The sequence below is a fragment of the Nycticebus coucang genome, chromosome 3, assembly GCF_027406575.1.
Source record: "Nycticebus coucang isolate mNycCou1 chromosome 3, mNycCou1.pri, whole genome shotgun sequence".
Lineage (NCBI taxonomy): Eukaryota > Metazoa > Chordata > Mammalia > Primates > Lorisidae > Nycticebus > Nycticebus coucang.
In genome coordinates this window covers 69,886,226-69,906,362 of record NC_069782.1, presented here as the reverse complement: position 1 = coordinate 69,906,362, position 20,137 = coordinate 69,886,226, and the positions used below count along the sequence as shown (strand labels likewise).

The 20,137-nt window shown below is 43.0% G+C and overlaps 1 protein-coding gene across 1 annotated transcript; it reads right to left on the bottom strand.

Annotated features, from left to right (window-relative positions):
• Positions 1–7,313: 7,313 nt before the first annotated feature.
• On the bottom strand, positions 7,314–8,258 carry LOC128582219 (olfactory receptor 2Z1-like). The gene has a single exon (XM_053585912.1). It carries the CDS (start codon positions 8,256–8,258, stop codon positions 7,314–7,316), a length of 945 nt encoding a protein of 314 aa, XP_053441887.1.
• Between the last annotated feature and the right edge of the window lie 11,879 nt (positions 8,259–20,137).

The window sequence follows — 20,137 nt, the reverse complement described above, 5'->3', positions numbered from 1 at the left end:
TCCCTTTGGTTTTTCCCCTGGGGTTTTATCGAGGCCCCGTAGAGTGTTGTGGGCTGAGAAACTGGGGCCCTGTCTGGTGTGGTGGAGCAAAGTGGTTCTGTCTTGTTTTCAGCTGGTTTCTGTTCGATCCTATTGCAACTTCTACTCTGGCCTGAAGTCTCAGCTGTGTGGAAAAATCAGCAATTATTCACCCTGCCTGCCCACCTCTGGCCCCAGTTGGAAAAGGAGAATCAAACCTTCCTACAATCGCACACCCAAGGCACCGCCTGAAAAGTCCTCAGTCTATTAGCCCACTTCAAAAGGTCCAAATCAGCTGTCTCAATCGGCACTTGTCTCGGGTGTGAGAGTTCAAGAGGTCTCTGGGAACTGGATCATAGAGGCCTGGTGACTCCTCTCACACGGCTCACCCCACTGCAGCATGGAGTCAGGAGGAGCCACCCAGCAAACAGAGCAGTCTAGGAAGGTTGACGTCTCCTTCCCCACTTTGCCCCTCCGTCGGACCCAGTCATTGGTATCTCTGCAGATAGCTAACCCAGTTGCCTGCAGTGAACAGACACTCCAGGGGTTTGCACCTGCCTGAATCACAAGGAAGTCTGCCAGGCCCCCGCAGACTGCCGCTATCTAGCAGGAGGAGATGGGGCCTGACATCTTTGAGTGTTTGATGCAGGTGATGGGAAGGAGGTGTTCACTCAGGCTTAGCCCCGTCCCTGATGGATGCTGCTAACAGAACAGAACAGAACAGAACAGACTACTTTGCGGGGTTCTGTCTCTGTTCCTGTCGAAATCGCCTACAGAAGACGGGCTGTTTTGAGTTCAAACGTCTTTGCTGCTGGAGATTTGCGTTCGAACACCTCTCTGGGTCAGCCCCGCCCTGGAAGCTTCCCGGGTTTGTGAGCCATGTCGCCGGTGGCCTCCTCTGGTTGCCCAGGGAGACAGTGGGTGTGGCCTCAGAATATCCAGAAGTGAGCGTTCTGCCATTAAAGAAAAAACGGCTGTTGATCTACCTCCAGGGAACTGCTGCTCTGGTGTGGGTGCTCAGGCAACCCTTTTCTCCTCTGTCCCGTGCCCCAGAGTCAGCACTGAGCGGCCGCAGTTTGTGCTGGGTCCACACCCCTTAAGAGATCCCCCAAGAATCAGAACTCTTGGGGGATGGGCCCCCAGACCCCGATTGGGAGTGGGGGGGGAAGCTAGAGTTTCATTCAGTTTTACGCAATACTACGGTCCGGGGAGGGCTCCTGCACTGCACCGCAGGGAAGTGCCGCCAAGGCTTGATTTCCCCTCAGCAGAGTGCCCTCTCCTCGCTCACGTATCCCAGAGTCAGCGCTGACCTGACGCAGCTCAGGCACTGTGCACTCGCCTTGAGAAATCACCCAAGGATCCGAACTCCTGGGGGATAGGCCCTCAGACCCCGAGTGAGAGTAGGGGCTCTCAGTTCTCAGCGGGGAAGCTAGAGTCTTATTCAGTCTTGTGCCCCGTAATGTTGCCTGGGGAGGGTTGCTGCACTGCACCGCAGGGAAGTGCCGCCAAGGCATGACTCCCCTTCAGCCCGGTGCCCTCTCCTCACTCGCGTGCCTCAGAGTCAATGCTGACCAGTTGCAACTTGGGGACTGTCCACTCCCCTTGAGAAATCACCCAAGGATCCGAATTCCTAGGGGACAGGCCTCCAGACCTCAGTGGGCGGGAGGGCAGCGCCGGGGATTCAGGGTTGCCGGCAAAGCATTCCCAAAGTTTTATTCAGTTTTATGCCCGGCAGGAGAACGCCTCGGCACCCCAGTAGGGGAGGTAGGTCCAGTTTTTAGAAGGTCTCTCCCTGGAGTGTAGTGGGAGGGCCTTTAATTTCTGCCCGCTTGTTCAATTGTGGGGCTCTTGAGCCGGTCTCATGGGGGAGGGGGACTTCCGTCCGCTTGGTGGTGGATTTTGTACCTTTTGTTTGCGTCCTTGTGATCACAGCTTGCCTCAGCAGTGTTGATGTGCGTTCTTCAACCTTCTCTCTTGGTGAGGCTCAAGTCCACCAGGATACTTACTAAGTTCCTGTCCCTTAACTCTCCTCTGGACGGGAGCCTCTGTTGAAAGCTGGCTTCAGTCCGCCATCTTGTCTCCCTCCTTGTGATCAATTTTGGAAGATGATCCATGGGCTGATGAGAAGAATGTGCATTCGGTTTTGTTAGGATGAAATGTTCTATAGATGTCTATTAGATGCAAATGTTGAATGGTGAAGTTTAATTCTAAAATTTCTTTGCTTAGCTTCTTTTTTGAGGATCTATTCAATACTGCCAGAGGAGTGTTAAAGTCTCCAACAATTATGGTGCTGGGGGAAATCAAATTGTTCACGTCAGTTAGAGTTTCTCTTATAAATTAAGGCGCATTCTGGTTGGGTGCATAGATGTTGATAATTGAAATCTCATCATGTTGAGTGTTGCCCTTAACAAATATGAAGTGACCATACTTATATTTCCTTACATTGGCTGGTTTAAAGCTTATTGTATCTGTGAATAAAATCGCAACACCTGCTTTTTTCTGATTTCCATTTGCTTGAATTATAGATGACCATCCCTTCACCCTGAGTCTATGTTTATCTTTTAAGGTAAGGTGAGATTCTTGAATGCAGCAGATGTCTGGCCTAAGTTTTTGTATCCAGTCAGCCAACCTGTGTCTCTTTACAGGGCAACTTAAGCCATTCACATTGAGAGTAATGATAAACCCAACAGAGTTTTGGGTATCGAATTTTTCAAAAGTCCAGTGGACATTTTAAATCTTTTTGCCACTATGGAAGTTACAATTTGATCAAAAGTTTCTGAGTGATTTTACTTTGGTGGTGGAGGATTGTGTTGTTCATCATGGAGGATAGGTCTGAGAATTTCCTGAAGAGCTGGTTTAGTTATGACAAATTTCTTCAACATGTGCATGTCATTAAAGTATTTAATTTCTCCATCATAGATGAAATTCAGTTTAGCTGGATACAGGATCCTGGGTTAAAAGTTATTTTGTTTAAGGAGATTAAAGGTCGATGACCACCCTCTTCTAGTTTAAAAGGTTTCAGTGGAGAAATCTGCAGTCATTCTAATGCTCTTCCCCTTGTATGTAGTAGGTTTTCTTATGTCTTACAGCTTTCAGAATTTTCTCCTTCATATTAAGTTTAGTGAAATTAATTATAATGTGTCTATGAGAATTTTTATTCGGGTTGACTCGTGCCAGTGTTCTGAAACTGTCTGCTATCTGAATTTCAGAATCTCTGGGCATGTCTGGAAAATTCTCTTTAATTATTTCATGAAGCAAAGCATCTTTATCCTTTGCAGCAACCTCATCACTTTCAGGTATTCCTATAAGGCAAATATTAGACCTCTTCGAATTATCCCAGAGCCCTCTGAGAGAATGATCCGTTTTTGTTCTCCACTTTTTTTCCTCTTTGAGTGTTTGTGGGTGTTCAAAAGCTTTATCTTCAATATCGAAGATCCTTTCTTCTGCCTGCTCCATTCTGTAACTGAGGGATTCTACTGTATTTTTTAGATCTTTGAGAGCTGCAAATTCTTGCTTTAATGTGTAAAAATCTTTGGTCATTTTGTCTTTAAATTTGTTAAATTCTTGACACATCTTTTGAATTTCTGCTTTAAATTCTAATTTCATCATTTCCTCCATTTTGTTGATCATATTTGCTATCCAAATTCTGAACTCGATTTCTGACATCTCAGCCATTTGTTTGCGAATAGGATCTTGTGCTGTATCTGCTTTATCATTACTTGGGAAAGTTGATCTACTCTGATTGTTCATGTTGCCAGAGTTTTTCCACTGATTCTGCCTCATGATTATTTTTCACTTTTGGATGGGTGGTCTGGTAAAGTGAGAATGGATTGGGGTTTCCTGGGGTTGTTATTAACCTGCCCTTTGTTAAGGATCTGGGACTGATGACTTCAGCTTTTTCCACTTTAGCTTTGCAAAGGATCTGTACAGTATTACAGTCTGAGGCTGGGGAAACCTGCTTGGTGTGGTGGGGTTACATGACTCAGTCTTGTATTCAACTGGTTCTTGTCCAATCCTGGTGGATCAGTGACTCTGGTGAAGTCTTAGCTGTGAAGAAATACAAGCAATTAAGAAACCCCACCTCCCCAGACAACAACTGGAATGGGAAAATCGACCCTTCCTGTTACTACACAACCAGGGTATCCCCCTAGAGGGTCCTTGGGTGATTGTCCCAAGTTAGGGTTTCAGAACCAATTGACCCTGTCAATATGAACTCTCAGGTGGGAGAGTTTGAAAGGTCTCCAGCAGCTAGATAGCCGAGGTCTACTGGCTGCTCAGATTTGGCTCTCTCCGGTGCTCTACAGAGTCAGAAAGGCCTGCCTGGTAGCACAGTAGGACCGGGGGGTTGAGTCTCTTTCCCCACTTTGTTCCCTTTTCATGCCCAATCGCTGGTGACCCTGCAGGGCTGCAGTCCTGTTTCCTCCAATAATGTGAAGTGCCAGGGCTTAGCGCCTATCAGAGTCAAAGGAAGGTCAATGCCCTCAAGGCCTGGCCACTGCCCTTGGCTACCAGCTAGCTGGGGGAGCTGAGGCCTGCCTGCCTCGGGTGTTCAATTTCCACTGGCGAGTGTTCCACTTGGGCTCAGTCTAATCCTGTGGGTACCAGGCCTGCAAATGCTTATCTCCCTCAGCCTCCGTGCCTTTGCCCCTGCTGCTCTGCAGCATCAGTATCCCTATAGAGTGATTTCTGGTTTCCTCTGGAAGTGCACAGAGTTGGGGGGGTGTTTCTCTAAGATTAGACCTCGGCGTGATCACTCTATTGTTGCTGGATCTTTGTGGGAAGTGTCCCTGCACAGTTCCACTGCCACTGCCAAACCCAGAGAATTCTTGATGTAGGAGCAGCTCTAGGAGCATGCTGCACATGGATCTGGCAGCAGGGCAGGGTACACTGCATGTGATTCTGGCAGTATCTAGCACCTGGTGACTTCAGCAAGAACACGACTCCTCTGGCGATTCTGGTTGGGTGGGGGCTGGCACGGAGGCAGGACAGGTGCAGCATGCAGCTTTAGTTGTCTTCAGATGGGTGGGGTGCAGCGCACAGCCTCAGCAGTCTGGGTGGGTGGGGTGCAGCACAGCCTCGGTGGTCTCCTGGTGGGCAGGGTGCGGTGTGAGGCCTCAGTGGTCTCTGGCGGGTGGGGCGTGGCACAGAGGCAGGGAGGGCACTGGGGGTGTGGCGTGGCTTGGAGACATGGAGGGAGCAGGGGACTGACCGGGAGGGGGATTGGGCATTCAGTCAGGCAGGCTGGGTGGGGGGCGCTGCTCATGAGCCTCCTCCCTCAGTCTTTGCAGGGGTTAGGCATCTGGTTTATCTGGTTAGGGAGGAAGGGTGGACTGAAAGTTCAGAATGGCAGGGAAAATGTAAGTTCAATTTTTCTGCCTGGTAAGAGAATGTTCAGAGTCACGGCAGGGTCCCTCTGGAGGAAGTAGTCCCCACTTCTTACTGCTCTCACCCGTGGGTTGAGACAAGAAATCTCAGTTCACTACTTGCCTGTAGAAATCCCACAGGAGCAAACAAAGAGCAAAAGGAAAAGGAAAAAAGAACCTGCAGCTTTCTTGGGGGAGGGGTCAGGCATTTTTCCTTTTGGTTGAGTTTTTTTTTTTTTTTTTTTTTTGTAGAGACAGAGTCTCACTTTATGGCTCCTTGGTAGAGTGCCGTGGCATCACACAGCTCACAGCAACCTCCAGCTCCTGGGCTTAAGCGATTCTCTTGCCTCAGCCTCCCGAGTAGCTGGGACTACAGGCGCCCGCCACAGCACCCAGCTATTTTTTTTGTTGTTGTTGCAGTTTGGCCGGGGCTGGGTTTGAACCCGCCACCCTCGGCATATGGGGCCGGCGCCCTACTCACTGAGCCACAGGCGCCGCCCCTTTGGTTGAGTTTTGTACCTGGAGATTGTTGTCTTGGTATCGCAGCTTGCCTCAGCAAGGGTGACCGGTAGTTATCTCTCTCAGTTGGGCTTCCTGTCTTTAGCTCCATTGGATTCCTCTCTGGACAGGAGCCTATGTTGGAGGCTGCATCCAGTTGGTCATCTTGCCCTTCCCATAAAAAAATTTTTTTTGTATTTTTCAATGTAGAAGTCTTTCACACATTTATTACATTTATTGCTAGTTATTTTTTGTTTGTTTATATTATTATAATTATTATTGTTGTAAACATATAATCCAACTGTTTGTTGCCAGAGCATGGAAATATAATTTTTATATATTGAACTTGTCTGCTACATCCACTGTATTCACTTATTAGTTTTAGTAGTTTGTAGATTTTTTGAGTTCACATGTATACAACCAGGTTGCCTACAAAAAGACAGTTAAAAATATCTTTAAGGCTTTATGTCTTTTTCTTATCTACTAGTTAGAACCTCCAGTACAAAGATAAATGGGAAGAATGAGTGAAGACATTCTTGCTTTTTTCCACATCTTGAAGGGGAAAGAATTCAGTCTTTTCCCATTAAGTTTGATGTTAGAGGTATGTTTTTTGTACATATTCTTTTATTATACAGGGTGTTCCCAAAGTTGCCATATATGGGGGAACACTGGAAATTGTAGCTAACTGTACCTTTATTTACAAAATATCCATTATAAAATTTCATAAAGTATTTACAAAATATTCTTCACACTTTGGCCACCTCATTTTACATACACACACAGGCTTTCTCCCAGTCATGGTGAACATGTTCCATGATATCTGTTGTTATAATTTCTCTCACATATGGTGACTTTTGGGACACTTGTATTGAAGAAGTTTCCTTCTATTCCAATTTTGTTGAGTTTTTCTAAATTCTAAAAGATTAATGGGTCTTGAGTTTTGTCAAATACTTTTCTAATGTTTATTGAGATAATCACTTGCTTTTCTCTGTTCCTCTGTCAATTTGGTGAATTGTACTGATTGATTTTCAAATATCTAAATTTTTTTTTTTTTTTTGGTTGCAGTTTGGCCAGGGCCGGGTTTGAACCCGCCACCCTCGGTATATGGGGCTGGCGCCTTACTGACTGAGCCACAGGCGCTGCCCCAAATATCAAAATTTTAAAAATAAAATAAAACAAACCTCACTTGGTCATGACGATCTTTTTCATACATGACTGGACATTTTGCTAATACTTTCTGAAAGATTTTTTACAGCTGTATTCGTGAGGAATGCTGATCTCCAATTTTATGATGTCCTTGTCAGGTTTTGACATCAGGACTTTTCTGGTTTTATAAAATGAGTTAGCAAGTGTTTCTGTCTTCTCTTCATGAGTTTGTGTGAGATTGGCATTATTTATTTCTCACATAATTGAAAGAATTTACTGGCAAAGAGGTCATCTATTTGACCTGAAGGCAGCTCTTCCAAAGACCCTGACGAAAGCCATTTGCACTTCTCTGTTTCTCAGGCTATAAATGAGGGGGTTTAGTGTAGGGGTGATGAGACTGTAGAAGAGAGAGACCACATTGTCTTGCCATGGAGTGTGGTAGGCACCTGGCACCATGTACATGAACACAGCAGCCCCATAAAAGAGTCCCACCACAGTGATGTGGGAGGAGCATGTGGTGAAGGCTTTGTGTCGGGCCTCTGCTGAGCGCATGTGAAGAACAGCCGCCAATATGTGGCCATAGGAGATGGCAATGAGTGAAATGGGCAGTAGCAAGATCAGCACCCCTGAGATGGACAGCGCCAACTCATAGACCGCAGTGTTGGCACAGGAGAGTTTCAGTAGGGCAGGCACCTCACAGAAGAAGTGGTCCACTGTGCGTGAGGCACAGTAGGGAAAGTGCAGGGTGATGGATGTCTGGCTGGAGGCTACAAACACACCTGAGAGCCAAGAAGTGCCCACCATGAGCAGGCAGACTTGACGTCTTATGAGCATGGGATAATGCAGGGGGTGGCAAACAGCAACATAGCGGTCGTAAGACATGATGGATAGCAGGACACCCTCAGAGACACCTATCAGCATCAGGAAGAACATCTGAGCTGCACACCCTACAAAGGAGATGGAGCCACCTCCCTGCAGGAAGTTGGCTGCCATCTTGGGGATAGTGACAAGTGGAAACCCAATGTCCAACAGAGACAGTTGGCTGAGCAGGAAGTACATGGGTGTGTGAAGCCTGGAGTCAGCGTGGATCAGGAAGAGCAGGACAGTGTTGCTCAGAAGGCCCATGGTGAATGTGGCAGTCACAAGGGAGAAGAGGACCAAGTGTGGCCCTGTGTGGCTGAAGAGCCCCATGAGAATAAAATCCGTGGCCATTGACTGATTTGATTCCCCCATCCTCAGGGCACATCATTCATCTGCAGGAAGAACAGAGAACTTGGTAAGAGGTCTGAGTGGGGGCAGTGTCATCTTAAACACTAATTTCAATTGTTTGACAGTGGATGCCTAGAGTCTCTTGAGGCAGATGATGAGCATATCAGGTTTAGTAAGGAAAAAAAATGTCATAATTGATAATTAGGTCTGCTCTGGTCAGGAGATGTTGAACAGTAACATGATGCCCTGATTTTTTCCATTTCTGGCTAAAAGTCTTTCCTTCACCTTCCAGGAAAGCACTACCTACACATGCTTGGAGTTAACCTATCTGTCCGTAGCCTAGCAAACAAAAAACAGCCCAAGTGAAATATAAGAATATATATCACCTCTGATTCCCCAGGGCCAAAACCAAGGTGGGAGTCTGAAGAGACTAGAATATTAAGTAGGAAGACTGGGGCCAAAATTATAGGGATTGTGAGGCTGGATTAAAAAAAGTAAGTCCAGAACCATGAGGAAAGGCTTGTTTCTAAATTATTTTATAACCGAGGGGGAGAGCCAAAGTTTGCTATGAATCATAAGTGGGATGATATTTAGGATATGGACCCAAGACATTTATACTGTAAAGGGACATATGAATGAGTAGTGTAGGTGTGTGAGAAGTTGTCCAGAATATCAGCCACCTTTCTGAGGCTTGATTTTATAGGATGGGAGCAGAGAACATTATGCTTAGCATGCATTAAGTATGCAACAAAAATCTGCTGAATGCATGTAATAGAGAAGAAAGACAATTCATGGATTAGAAGGGACTACCCTGACCTAACAAAGAACATTTGACACTCTTACTCTCAACTTCATCTCCCATGCAAACTCATTCATATCATCTTGAAATACCATTTGTACACATGACCTCCAACACTGAGAACTTCTGGATGCTAGCAGCATCGAGTTGTCATCATTAATGGAGAACCGCAGAGAAGAATATAGAGATGTAAGGAGAATCTGACTTTTTAAAAGCAAGAAGATTTGACCTTGGATGGATCCAGTAGAAATCTGCTTTACTAGATACCCAAAGAAGTTGGGTTACTTGAAAACCAAGAAGGGCCCTCTCCTTTATTGGCCAGATGTGGTGGCTCACACCTGTAATCCTAGCACTCTGAGAGGCCAAGGTGGGTGGATAGCTTGAGTGCATGAGTTGGAGACCAGCTTGAGCAAGAGTGAGACCCTGTATCTACTAAAAATGAAAAAATGAGACAAAAGGATCCCTTGAGCCCAAGAGTTTGAAGTTGCTGTGAACTGTGATGCCATAGCACTCTAGTAAGGGTGACAAAGTGAGATTCTGGCTCAAAAAAAGAAAACCATGATCCCTGTTAGGTGGGTCTCTACAGCCTCAGGTGCTCACATCATTGATGATACTCACCTTGGATATACTTGGATATGTTTTAGGTGATCTGACTTGATTCTCTCTCATCATGACTCTTGGTCAAGATTTTTTTCCCTTGCTTATCCTCTGATTGCTCATCTCTACCTCAAGCTCTTTGCTTTGCTTATCTTGGTTTCACACTAACACTGGAATTTAAGGTCTTCTTAAATTACTACATGTCCTGATTGTTGTCCCTAACCATGCCGTCATTCAATGATAATTAGTTCAACTCCTCCTTAGCACAAGTCACTGAAGGAGGCAGAAGGAACACAGTGTTAAAAAAGATGAATGAGGTCATGTTTTCACACATGAGGCTCAGAGTTTTACTGCAGAGAGAGATATGAAAGAGTAAACCATATACTTTTAAAATAGAAATAAATGTAAAAACCAATACTCAGAATGATCTTATAGGAACTTGCTAGGGAAAATATCTTAGGGTGACATGGTTGAATGTGGTCTTCCTGGACATATGAGGGCTGCTGTCAAAATCTAACTAATTATTAGGAAGAAGGGAAGGGAAGACCTAACTAGCCCTCTTTATCTGTAGTTGGGATTCAGACAAGGCCAATTATGGTTCTGTCAAACAAAACATTCTGTAAGAGTAAAATCAAGTTAACAATAGGATGTAGAGCAGGGGTCCTCAAACTTTTTAAACAGGGGGCCAGTTTACTGTCCCTCAGACTGTTGGAGGGCCGGACTATAGTTAAAAAAAACAAAAAAAAACTATGAACAAATTCTTATGCACACTGCACATATCTTATTTTGAAATAAAAAAACAAAACAGGAACAAATACAATCACACCGCCTCATGTGGCTAAGACTCCTTAGCACTACCTGCAAAGCACTTAGAGTTTGGCAGGGCTGCAAGGAGGTAATCAAATCAGTTTAGGACTGTATGAAAAGAGATGCAACAGAGACATATCCACGGTGCTATGGATTACCAGAGAGCTCTAGTGTCCAACCTTGCCTGGGGTTTAGTAAAAGCTTCACAGTAAAGGAGACTTTTTTTTTTTTTTCATACAGAGTCTCACTATGTTGCCCTTGGAGAAGTGCTGTGGTGTCATAGCTCACAGCAACCTCAAACTCTTGGGCTTAAGCAATTCTCTTGCCTCAGCCTCCCAAGTAGCTGGGACTACAGGTGCCCACCAGAATGCCTGGTTATTTTTCTTGTTGCATTTGTCATTATTGTTTAGCAGGCCTGGGCCAGGTTTGAACCAGCCAGCTTGGGTGTATGTGGCTGGTACCCTACCCACTGAGCTATGGGCGCCACCCCAAAAGGAGACTTTTCAGCTGACTATTGAAAAATCAGGTGAGATCAGTTTCTAGGCAGATAGAGAAAGGAACGTCATTCCAAGGAGGAACGTGGTGTGTATGGATTGTGTGATATATAGGTTAAGAGAATACACTCTGGGCTTAGACAGATTTGAATGTCAACTCAGTTACAACCCAGCCTTGTGACTTTGAGCAAGTTATTTAAACTTTTTGGGACCCATTTCCCCATCTGTATGTGGGGAAAAATAACACAATCCTTGTAGGAGTTACTAGGAGTATTAATGAGGTAATGAATTAAAGTGCTTAGCACAAGAACTCACATGTCATAGTTTCTTGATTTAAGTTCACAACTATCGTTTACACGTGTATCATAAAGGAAAGGCAAACATTAAAAGGATTGGCTGTGTGACTTTCAATATCCGCTTTATGGGTTAGATAATGTAAGCCTAGAGCTTAGCTCATTTCTGGCATTTAGTAAGACTGCTCAAAACATACTGGCTCTTTTTGTTGACATTATTCATCATTATAACTCTGGCCCATTTGCATGGACAAATGGACCAATTCTAGCTCATTCTTAGCCATGCTCCCTTGAAATGACAGTTCCTCTCTTCTTACCTTAACTCAGTGCTCTCAACCAGAAGTAATTTTGGTTCCCTCTTTCCCAGTATCTGGAGACATTTTTGGTTATCACAACCAAGGTGATGCTACCAGTATTGAGTGATGGAGACCATCAATGCTGCTCTACATTTAGCAAGCCCTCACAGCAAAGATTTAACTGACCTCAAATGTCAATGGTGTCAAGGTCAAGGAACCCTTAATTTGAAGCCTATCAGTTCTTTTCTGATACTGTATAGAGGCTCTGAGAAGTCTCTTAAGCTTGTTGAGTTGACGTTCCAGCAGAGAAGAGATTCATGTCACATGCAAGACTGCAGATTTCTCTGTGAAATTGCATTTACACATATATTTTAAAGGAGATATTAACAAAACCAATCTCAGCTTACCTCATTGAGGAATTTCACTCTTCTCCAAATCTCTGTCTAGAGATGTTCTTTACTTCTCATCCTTTGAAGCCAACTCATTGCCATTCCCTCTGAACTGTGTCAAAAGATTTTAAAGTGGATGATAATGTTAAGACCAAATTCCGCCACTGAGAGATCACTAGACACACATGCAAAAAACAAAGGAATGACTTTATTCAAGCATGCTTGGGCCGTACCTCTGGCAGGACTCTGCTCAGAGGGGACAACCCCGAGGTAGAGATGATGTCAGCTTTTATACTTTTTGGCGTGATGCATTTTGGGTTGCAACAAAATGGGGGGAAATTTCCCAGGGGAAACCGGGACCAAGTTGGGGGGTTGGTTGGCGCAGGGATTGAGGTAATTTAGGAGGTTTAGGATTGGCTAGCTCTGTCTAGGACCAGCCCCACCCAGAGGCTGTGAGAACAAAGGAGTACATGTTGGATTGGCTGGCTCTATTTGGAACTGACCCCGCCCGGAGGCTATGAGACCCTGGAGGGCAGGCCCTCCCTGGTTGTGGTTAGGATACAAGGACTAACTTCTACCCAGAGGGAGGCTGCTAAGAATCTCTCAGCCCCTGATGAAAGACTGACTCTGTCCCCCCTGCCTTACCTGCTAACTAGCCTTTCTACCTTCTCTCCCATATCCTCTATGTCTCCCACTGCCCTCAACATCTCTGGGTGGGAGTTAGTCAGCATTGTAGTATAAATAACTCACTTGTAGTCAAAATCCTCTCTTTCCAGCAATTAAAGAGTTGCTACAAAGTTTGTTAAAAACTACTTCTCTTGCTGCAAAAAAAACCCTGTGGTTGCTGTGTTACAAACTATCTTGAGATAAAGTGCTGGGATTCGGCAGAAACCTCAAGGTCAATTACTTATTTAGAACTAGAGGGGAAAAAATGGTCTGTTTAAACTTGTAGCCGCTTTTCCCCGCCTTCTCCGCCCCACCGCAGGGTTAGGATTCGCTGCCGGGCCCTTCAATAAAACTTGGTTCTTCTCTTTTTATACCTGTCCCACTGCCATCCTTAAAGCTGAAAAAGGAAGTTGATTACTGTTAAGCGTTTACCACAGACCAAGGGCCACATTGAGATCAGAAAGGGCTGATGGGTTTCAGTGAAGGGTTTCTTAATCTTAGCATAATTGACTCTTTGGCCTGGATAATTCTGCGTATTTTACAGTCATTATTTTCCACTTAATTTTCACCAGCAGGTGTTTATGATCACATGCATTGTAGGTATGGGTGAGAGAACAGAGATTCCTAAGAAGCAGAGCAACTGATCTGGCTTGAACAAAGCCTTCCTGTCTCCTCAAATCATTTGCACCTGGAAAGTAAAAATGTGAGTTTGTTTGGCAACAGTATCTTGGCAAATATAGTTAGTTAAGATCTGGATAAAAAAATCTTCCTGGATTCAGTATGTTACCTAAATCTAGTAAAAGAAGAGGAAAGGACACAGTCAGAAAAAGAAAAGCAGACCGTGTGAAGACAGGTAGAGATTAGAGTGATAGGTCTACACATCCACAAACACCTGGAGCAACAGATTGTCCCTCTGAAACTCCAAGATGGGTCAACTCTGACAACTCTTGGATTTTAGTCTTCTGGCCTTTAGAACTGTAAGAGAATACCTTTATGTTGTTTTAGGATCAATTATTTATTTACTTTTTTCAAAAAATTATTATTTTTTTAAAGATGGGGTCTTGCCGTGTTGTCCAGGATGATCTTGAACACTGAGACTCAAGTGATTCTCCCACCTTGGCCTCCCAAAGTGCTGGCATTACAGGTGCAAGCCATCATGTCTGGCTAAGAACAAATTTCTAAACAATAGCTGGTGTAATTCCAGAGTTCTTTTCCCCCCTTCACATCTTGCTTTCTGCCACTAAAGCTGTACTAGACCATTAAAGTCTGCAGTCCCCGGAAAACCTTAGTTCTCTTGCCCTTATCACGTTGTGTTCTGTGTTTAATGATTATCTTGCTCCCAAGCATGGGGGCGGAGGCACCTCAGCAGGCCAGATGCGTGATCCTTTTGAAGTCTTTTCTTTTGGCTTGGTGGTCCTTTTAATGATGGGTAAGCTGATGCGTCAACAGGTTTTCAGGCTTTGTCTTGAGAAGATTCCATGCAGGTTGACTCACTATGGTTTACCTCCAAGAAGCAGTGATTGTCCCAGAACATGATGTGCACTCAATACCACTGGCCCTGGTGTACCACATCCTCTGCCTTTGGAGACTATCTGGAATCTCCTCACTGTGTTCCTGGTGAAAGGTTCCTACTTTATGTCATACACTCAATCCTGTGTTTCATTAACCCTCCCTTTCCTTCCAGAGTTTTCAGCTGGCCCCTCTGTTAATGACACATCCTTAAAGGGTTGTCCCCTCCACTGGCTTTTAGAAACTCCTGCAAGCAGCTTCTTGAATATGATTGTGGTCACTTTATGTCATGGTTTGGACACTTTCTTCCTTCAGGACATTGTAGGAAAGATGCTTCCCTGCACTAAATTCACCTTTTCCAGCCAGGCAGGCAGGGCTGGACAGAGATAGATCTTGGTTCAAGTTGCACCTGGCTGGATTACCTTTTGTTCTAAATCGGCTCCCTGGTACCTTAGAAGGAAGAGTTACAAACTCTTCCTTTTTTTTTTTTTTTTAAAGATTTTCTCCATTGCTGCTTGCGTTTAAGATCTGATATCCTTTGCTAGAAATGACAGGTGGGAGAAGAAGCATTAGGGTTAGGTGACTTTTTGTTGCCAATAAAATCTTCAAAACATCCTCTGTCTATTATGGAGCCCTTTCTCCACAAGGCATGGGAAACTGAGGGCCCATAGAAATGTTTTAATTTCTTTCAAATTCAGAAGAAAAAAGATAGCTTTATCCAACATGGAGTATAAGTGTCTTTATGCAAACAACCATCTATAAGATATAATTTTTAATATGTTTTTTGAAGGAATCCATGGAGGTAAGACTGTCTCCTCAGCCCATGAAAGTCACACTACAGTTATGTCTTTGATTATTTCCAGGTACTTTAATGATTTAAAAAAATTATAGTTATAAATAATATCTTCTTAAAAATTTATGAAAACTGCAAAAAACATTTATGTTTTCTACTTTTTGCTTGCTAATGTTTAAAAATGCAATTAATACTTTTTTTGTATCTTCGTAACACCTATCTTGCAATCTTGGAGAATCCTATTTATTTATTTTTAAATTTACATAGAATAAAATTTACTTTTCTTTGGTATAGAGCTCTGTGAATTTAGAAAATGCATGTAGTTGCAGAGCTATCACCACAACCAGGATATAGAACAGTTCTACCACTCCTCCAAATTCCCTCCTCCAAATTATCTCAACCTCTCCCTTTGTCATCAACTCTTCCCCTCTGTTTCTAGCCTCTCGATTCATGGATCCCTTCTTTGTCGCTCTATGTCTTGTTTTGTCATTTGCAGAGTATCACACAACTGGAATCATAGTGTGTTTAGCCTTTTGAATCTGGATTCTTACCCTTAGTTATATGCACCTAAGATTTACCCACGTTGTTACATATATTAATAGTTCATTACTTTTTATTGCTGAATAGGACTCCATTGTAGAGATGCATTGTAGTTCATTTATTCATTCACCACTTAAAGGACATTTGAGTTGTTCCAGTTTTGAGTAATTACAAATAAAGTTGCTATAAATACTCAGATAACAAAAAAGAGTTCCTGAAGAGCCCAATGCACAAAGCATTTTCCTCTTTTTAGGGGAAGGATCTATTTAACCTTCTTTCCCACGAGGCACATGGCAAGTATGTGTTAAGCATTTGTTGAATGAACAAAATCCAAGAGGGAAATACTTAATGTGATGACAGGGGTCTAAGGTGACAAAGGAATTGACTTGCAGAGCTGGAAGCTGAACCTCCCTCAGACCTGTTCCAAGTCAGATAATTCACTCTACTCTGCCAGTCCAACTGAGCTTTGGGTCTCTCTGTTCTGGCTGTCTAAGATAATCTGGTTGGAAGTTTGAAAACTTTTGTAGTTTGAGCAGCAATTGTACTGCTTCTTGTTTGAGATATAATAAACTAATCTTTTTATTCAAAATTAGACATTTCATATTTAATGACCTAATAAAAGCAAAATGGATAACCAAAAAAAAAAGTTTGAAAACTGTTTCAGGAAGTCATTGCTTTTGGCCTCCCACAGAGAGCAGCTACAGCTGAAGGGGTCTTGGAGTTTTACCAGGTACCACGTCCTAGGTCTAACCTCCCACCAATTGTCAAGTGCTGAAAGTCTTCCCACTTCGGAGTTCAAGCATGCTATGGAGTTCAAGCATGGACTGTAAAAAGATAACCTTCTCTGAGAACTTGACAAAATGTTCAGATGCCCACCTGCAAGCCGGGTGGGGATCAAGAGACTTATAGAATCTTTCTAAATGCCTGCATATACTCAAACCAGGCATAATCATGAAAATGAACATAAAACCTTCAGCTATCTCCTCTGAAATTATATCAATTTAGTGAGACCCCAAAGCAGTGGGACTCCTGGCTGTCACTCCTCTTTCCCGAGTCCTAGAGACCTCCTATGTGCACCCCTCTTACACACCTTGATTGTCTGTATCCTGGGATGCCTCCCTGATAAAACCTCTCTAAAATCCAGCACCTTTGGTTAATGAATCTGCCTTTGTTTACCAGGTTTTTGACAAAATTCTCTGAAGAGAGAGACTCTGGAGGACAGTGTTACATCAGAAAGTCTTTTTAATCTCCCCTTTTTATCAGAGAGAAAATTAACGGTTATGGGATCTTGAGAATTTGAGACTAGAATGATCCCTAGAGGAGAGAGAAAAGCATTTTCCAACTCTCAATTCCAGGATGGTGGGAAACCACTGTGCTGGATAATTGAACATTACAGAGAATCCATATCCAAACAATTGTGTCAGATAACTGAACAGTCTCCATTTGTTCTCTTGTGAAAGAAGGGGAATGTGAAAAAAATATATTATATATATATTTGTTTAGCTTGGACATATATGCCTAAAATGTTATCTTTTTAATTTTTAATTATTATGGGTATAGAATAGTTGTATATCTTTATAGGGTACTTGTGATGTTTTGATACAGGCATATAAGGTAAGTTAATAAATCAGGGGAATTAAGATATCCATCAGCTCAAGTATTTAACATTTCTTTGTGTTAGGAACATTCCACTTCTGCTCTTTAGGTTATTTTAAAATATAGTAGAACTTCTGTAAGTTGACTTCCCAGGGACTGTAACAAGCTGGTCAACATGCAGAGGTGGTTACTATAAGGAATGAGGCCTACTGTACTGATTCATACATGTGGAGCATGTCCAGTCTATGAAAATTAGGTCAATATAAGGAGGTGATCAACTTTGGAGGGTCTACCTATATCCTAGCTTATTTTTGATTATAGTCACTTTGTTGTGCTATCAAATAGTATTCATTCTAACTATCTGCCTATAGTTTTGCAGATAACCACCCTCTTTCCCCCCCATTTTCCTGCTACCCTTCTCAGCCTCTGGTAACCATCATTCTACACTCTAACTCCACGAGACCAATTGTTTTCAACATTTAGCTCATACACATATATGAGTGAGAACAGGGAAGATTTTATTTCTGTGCTTGACTACCAAACACTATTTTTGATCTTCAGAGAATCTCTTTTGAGTGAAACAATGACACTGGGGGAATAGCCAGGAAATCACCCAGTCTTTCCATTCTACCTATTATTCTAAAGAAACTTCTTTTTCTACCCCTTATTCCCTGGGGGTGCTCACTGAACTCACAGACCCAAGATAAAGCAAAAGAACAAAGAGTGAAGGTATTGGTGAGATGTGGACCCAGTAGGCTCTGCTTGATGGAGTCACGAGGCCCACATCAAAGTCTCTGATGAAACAGAAGATGGTAGAGAAGTTGGAAGGAAGAAGCAAGACACATTTTTGCAAATGCCTTCAGAGCATAAGAAAAGAGAGAACAGTTCCTAGCTTATTTGATGCAGCTATCATAACTTTGACATCAAAACCAGACAAGGGCATAATAAGAAAGGAAAATCACAAAGCACTATCTCTTATGGATAGGAGGGAAAAATACCAAATGAAATACTATCAAATAAAATACTAAAAGGTTCATACATCATGACTAAATGTAGCTTAGTTTAGAGATTTTTGTCATTTAGAAACTGGCCAATTAAATTTACCACCTTAATAAAACAAAGCAGAAATCTAATAATGCATTAAGTGAAAAAATATAAAAAGTGTTCAGCAAACAGCATATATATTTTTCATTATTTAATTTTTTTATTAAGACATTTGTACATAGATCATAAATACATTTATGCCATTATGGGATTCAATGTGTTGCTTATTTGTACAAATTGGAGTGCTTACATCCTACTAATCAACATAGCCTTCACCTCATTTACCCAATTACAGCATTAAGACATTTGTGTTCTACAGCTAATGGATCCAACTTGTACTTGCAGTATGCTCCATAGGTGTGGTCCCCTACTAACCCTCCCTCTGTTGACCCACCTTCCTCCCTTCCCCTTTCACTCTACTTCCCTCCTTCATCATAAGCTATAGTTATGTTTCATTTTTCATTTGCAAGTGTGAGTGATTATAAATTGGTTTCACAGTGGTACTGAGTACATTGGATATTTTTTTCCATTCCTGAGATACTTTACTAAGAAGAATATTTTCCAGCTCCATCCATGTAAACATAAAAGAGGTAAAGTCTTCACTTTTTTAATGCTGCATAGTATTCCATGGTATACATATACCACGATTTATTAATCCATTCATGGGTCAATGGGCACTTGGGCTTCTTCCATGACTTGGCAATTATGAATTGAGCTGCAATGAACAATCTGGTGCAAATATCTTTATTGCCAAATGATTTTTGGTCCTTTAGATATACACCTAGAAAAGAAATTGCAGGATCAAATGGCAGGCCTACATTTAGATCCCTGAGTGTTCTCCAAACTTCTTTCCAAAAGCAAGGTACTAGCTTGCATTCCCACCAGCAGTGATGAAGTGTTCCCTTTTCTCCACATCCATGCCAACATGTGCTGTTTTGGGATTTTGTGATGTGGGCTACTCTTACTGGAGTTAGATGGTATCTCAGAGTGTTTTGGTTTGCATTTCTCTGATGATTAAAGATGAGCATTTTTTCTTTCTTTCTTTTTTTTTTTGTAGAGACAGAGTCTCACTACCGCCCTCAGGTAGAGTGCCGTGGCGTCACACGGCTCACAGCAACCTCTAACTCTTGGGCTTATGCGATTCTCTTGCCTCAGCCTCCCAAGTAGCTGGGACTACAGGCACCCGCCACAATGCCCGGCTATTTTTTTGTTGCAGTTTGGCGGGGGCTGGGTTTGAACCCGCCGCCCTCGGCATATGGGGCTGGCTCCCTACTCACTAGCCACAGGCACCACCCAATGATGAGCATTTTTTCATGTGTCTGTAGACCATGCGCCTGTCTTCTTCAGAGAAGCTTCTGTTCATGTCTCTTGCTCACAATGAAATGGGATCACTTGTTCTTTTCTTATTAATAAGTTTGAGTTCTCTGTGGATTCTGGTCATTAGTCTTTTTCGGAAGTATAACTTGCAAAAATCCTCTCCCATTCTGAGGGCTGTCTATTTGCTTTACTTAGTGTGTTCTTGGCAGTGCAGAAGCTTTTTAATTTGATCAGATCCCAGTAATGTATTTTTGATGTTGCTTCAATTGCCTGGGGTGTCCTCCTCATAAAGTATTTTCCCACGCCAATTTTTTCAAGCGTTTCCCCTGCACTCTCTCTGAGAATTTTTATAGTTTTATGTCTTGAGTCCTTTAACCAGTGAGAGTCAATTTTTGTTAGAGGAGAAAGGTGTGGGTCCAGTTTCAGTCTTCTAAAGGTCGCCAGCCAATTCACCCAGCACCATTTGTTGAATAGGGACTCTTTCCCCCAATTTATACTTTTAATAGGCTTATCAAAAATCAAATGATGATAAGTGTCTGGGTTCACCTCTTGGTCTTTAATTTTGTTCCATACGTCTACCTCTCTATTTTTGTGCCAGTACCATGCTGTTTTGATCACTATCGATTTATAGTACAGTCTGAAGTCTGAAAGTGTGATTCCTCCCGATTTTTTTTTTTTTTTGCAGTTTTTGGTGGGGGCAGGGTTTGAACCCACCACCTCCGGCATATGGGGCCTGTGCACTACCCCTTTGAGTCACAGGTGC

Bases quoted from the DNA above. Each gene is read 5' to 3' on its own strand.
- LOC128582219 (XM_053585912.1), bottom strand. From the start codon at position 8,258: ATGGGGGAATCAAATCAGTCAATGGCCACGGATTTTATTCTCATGGGG.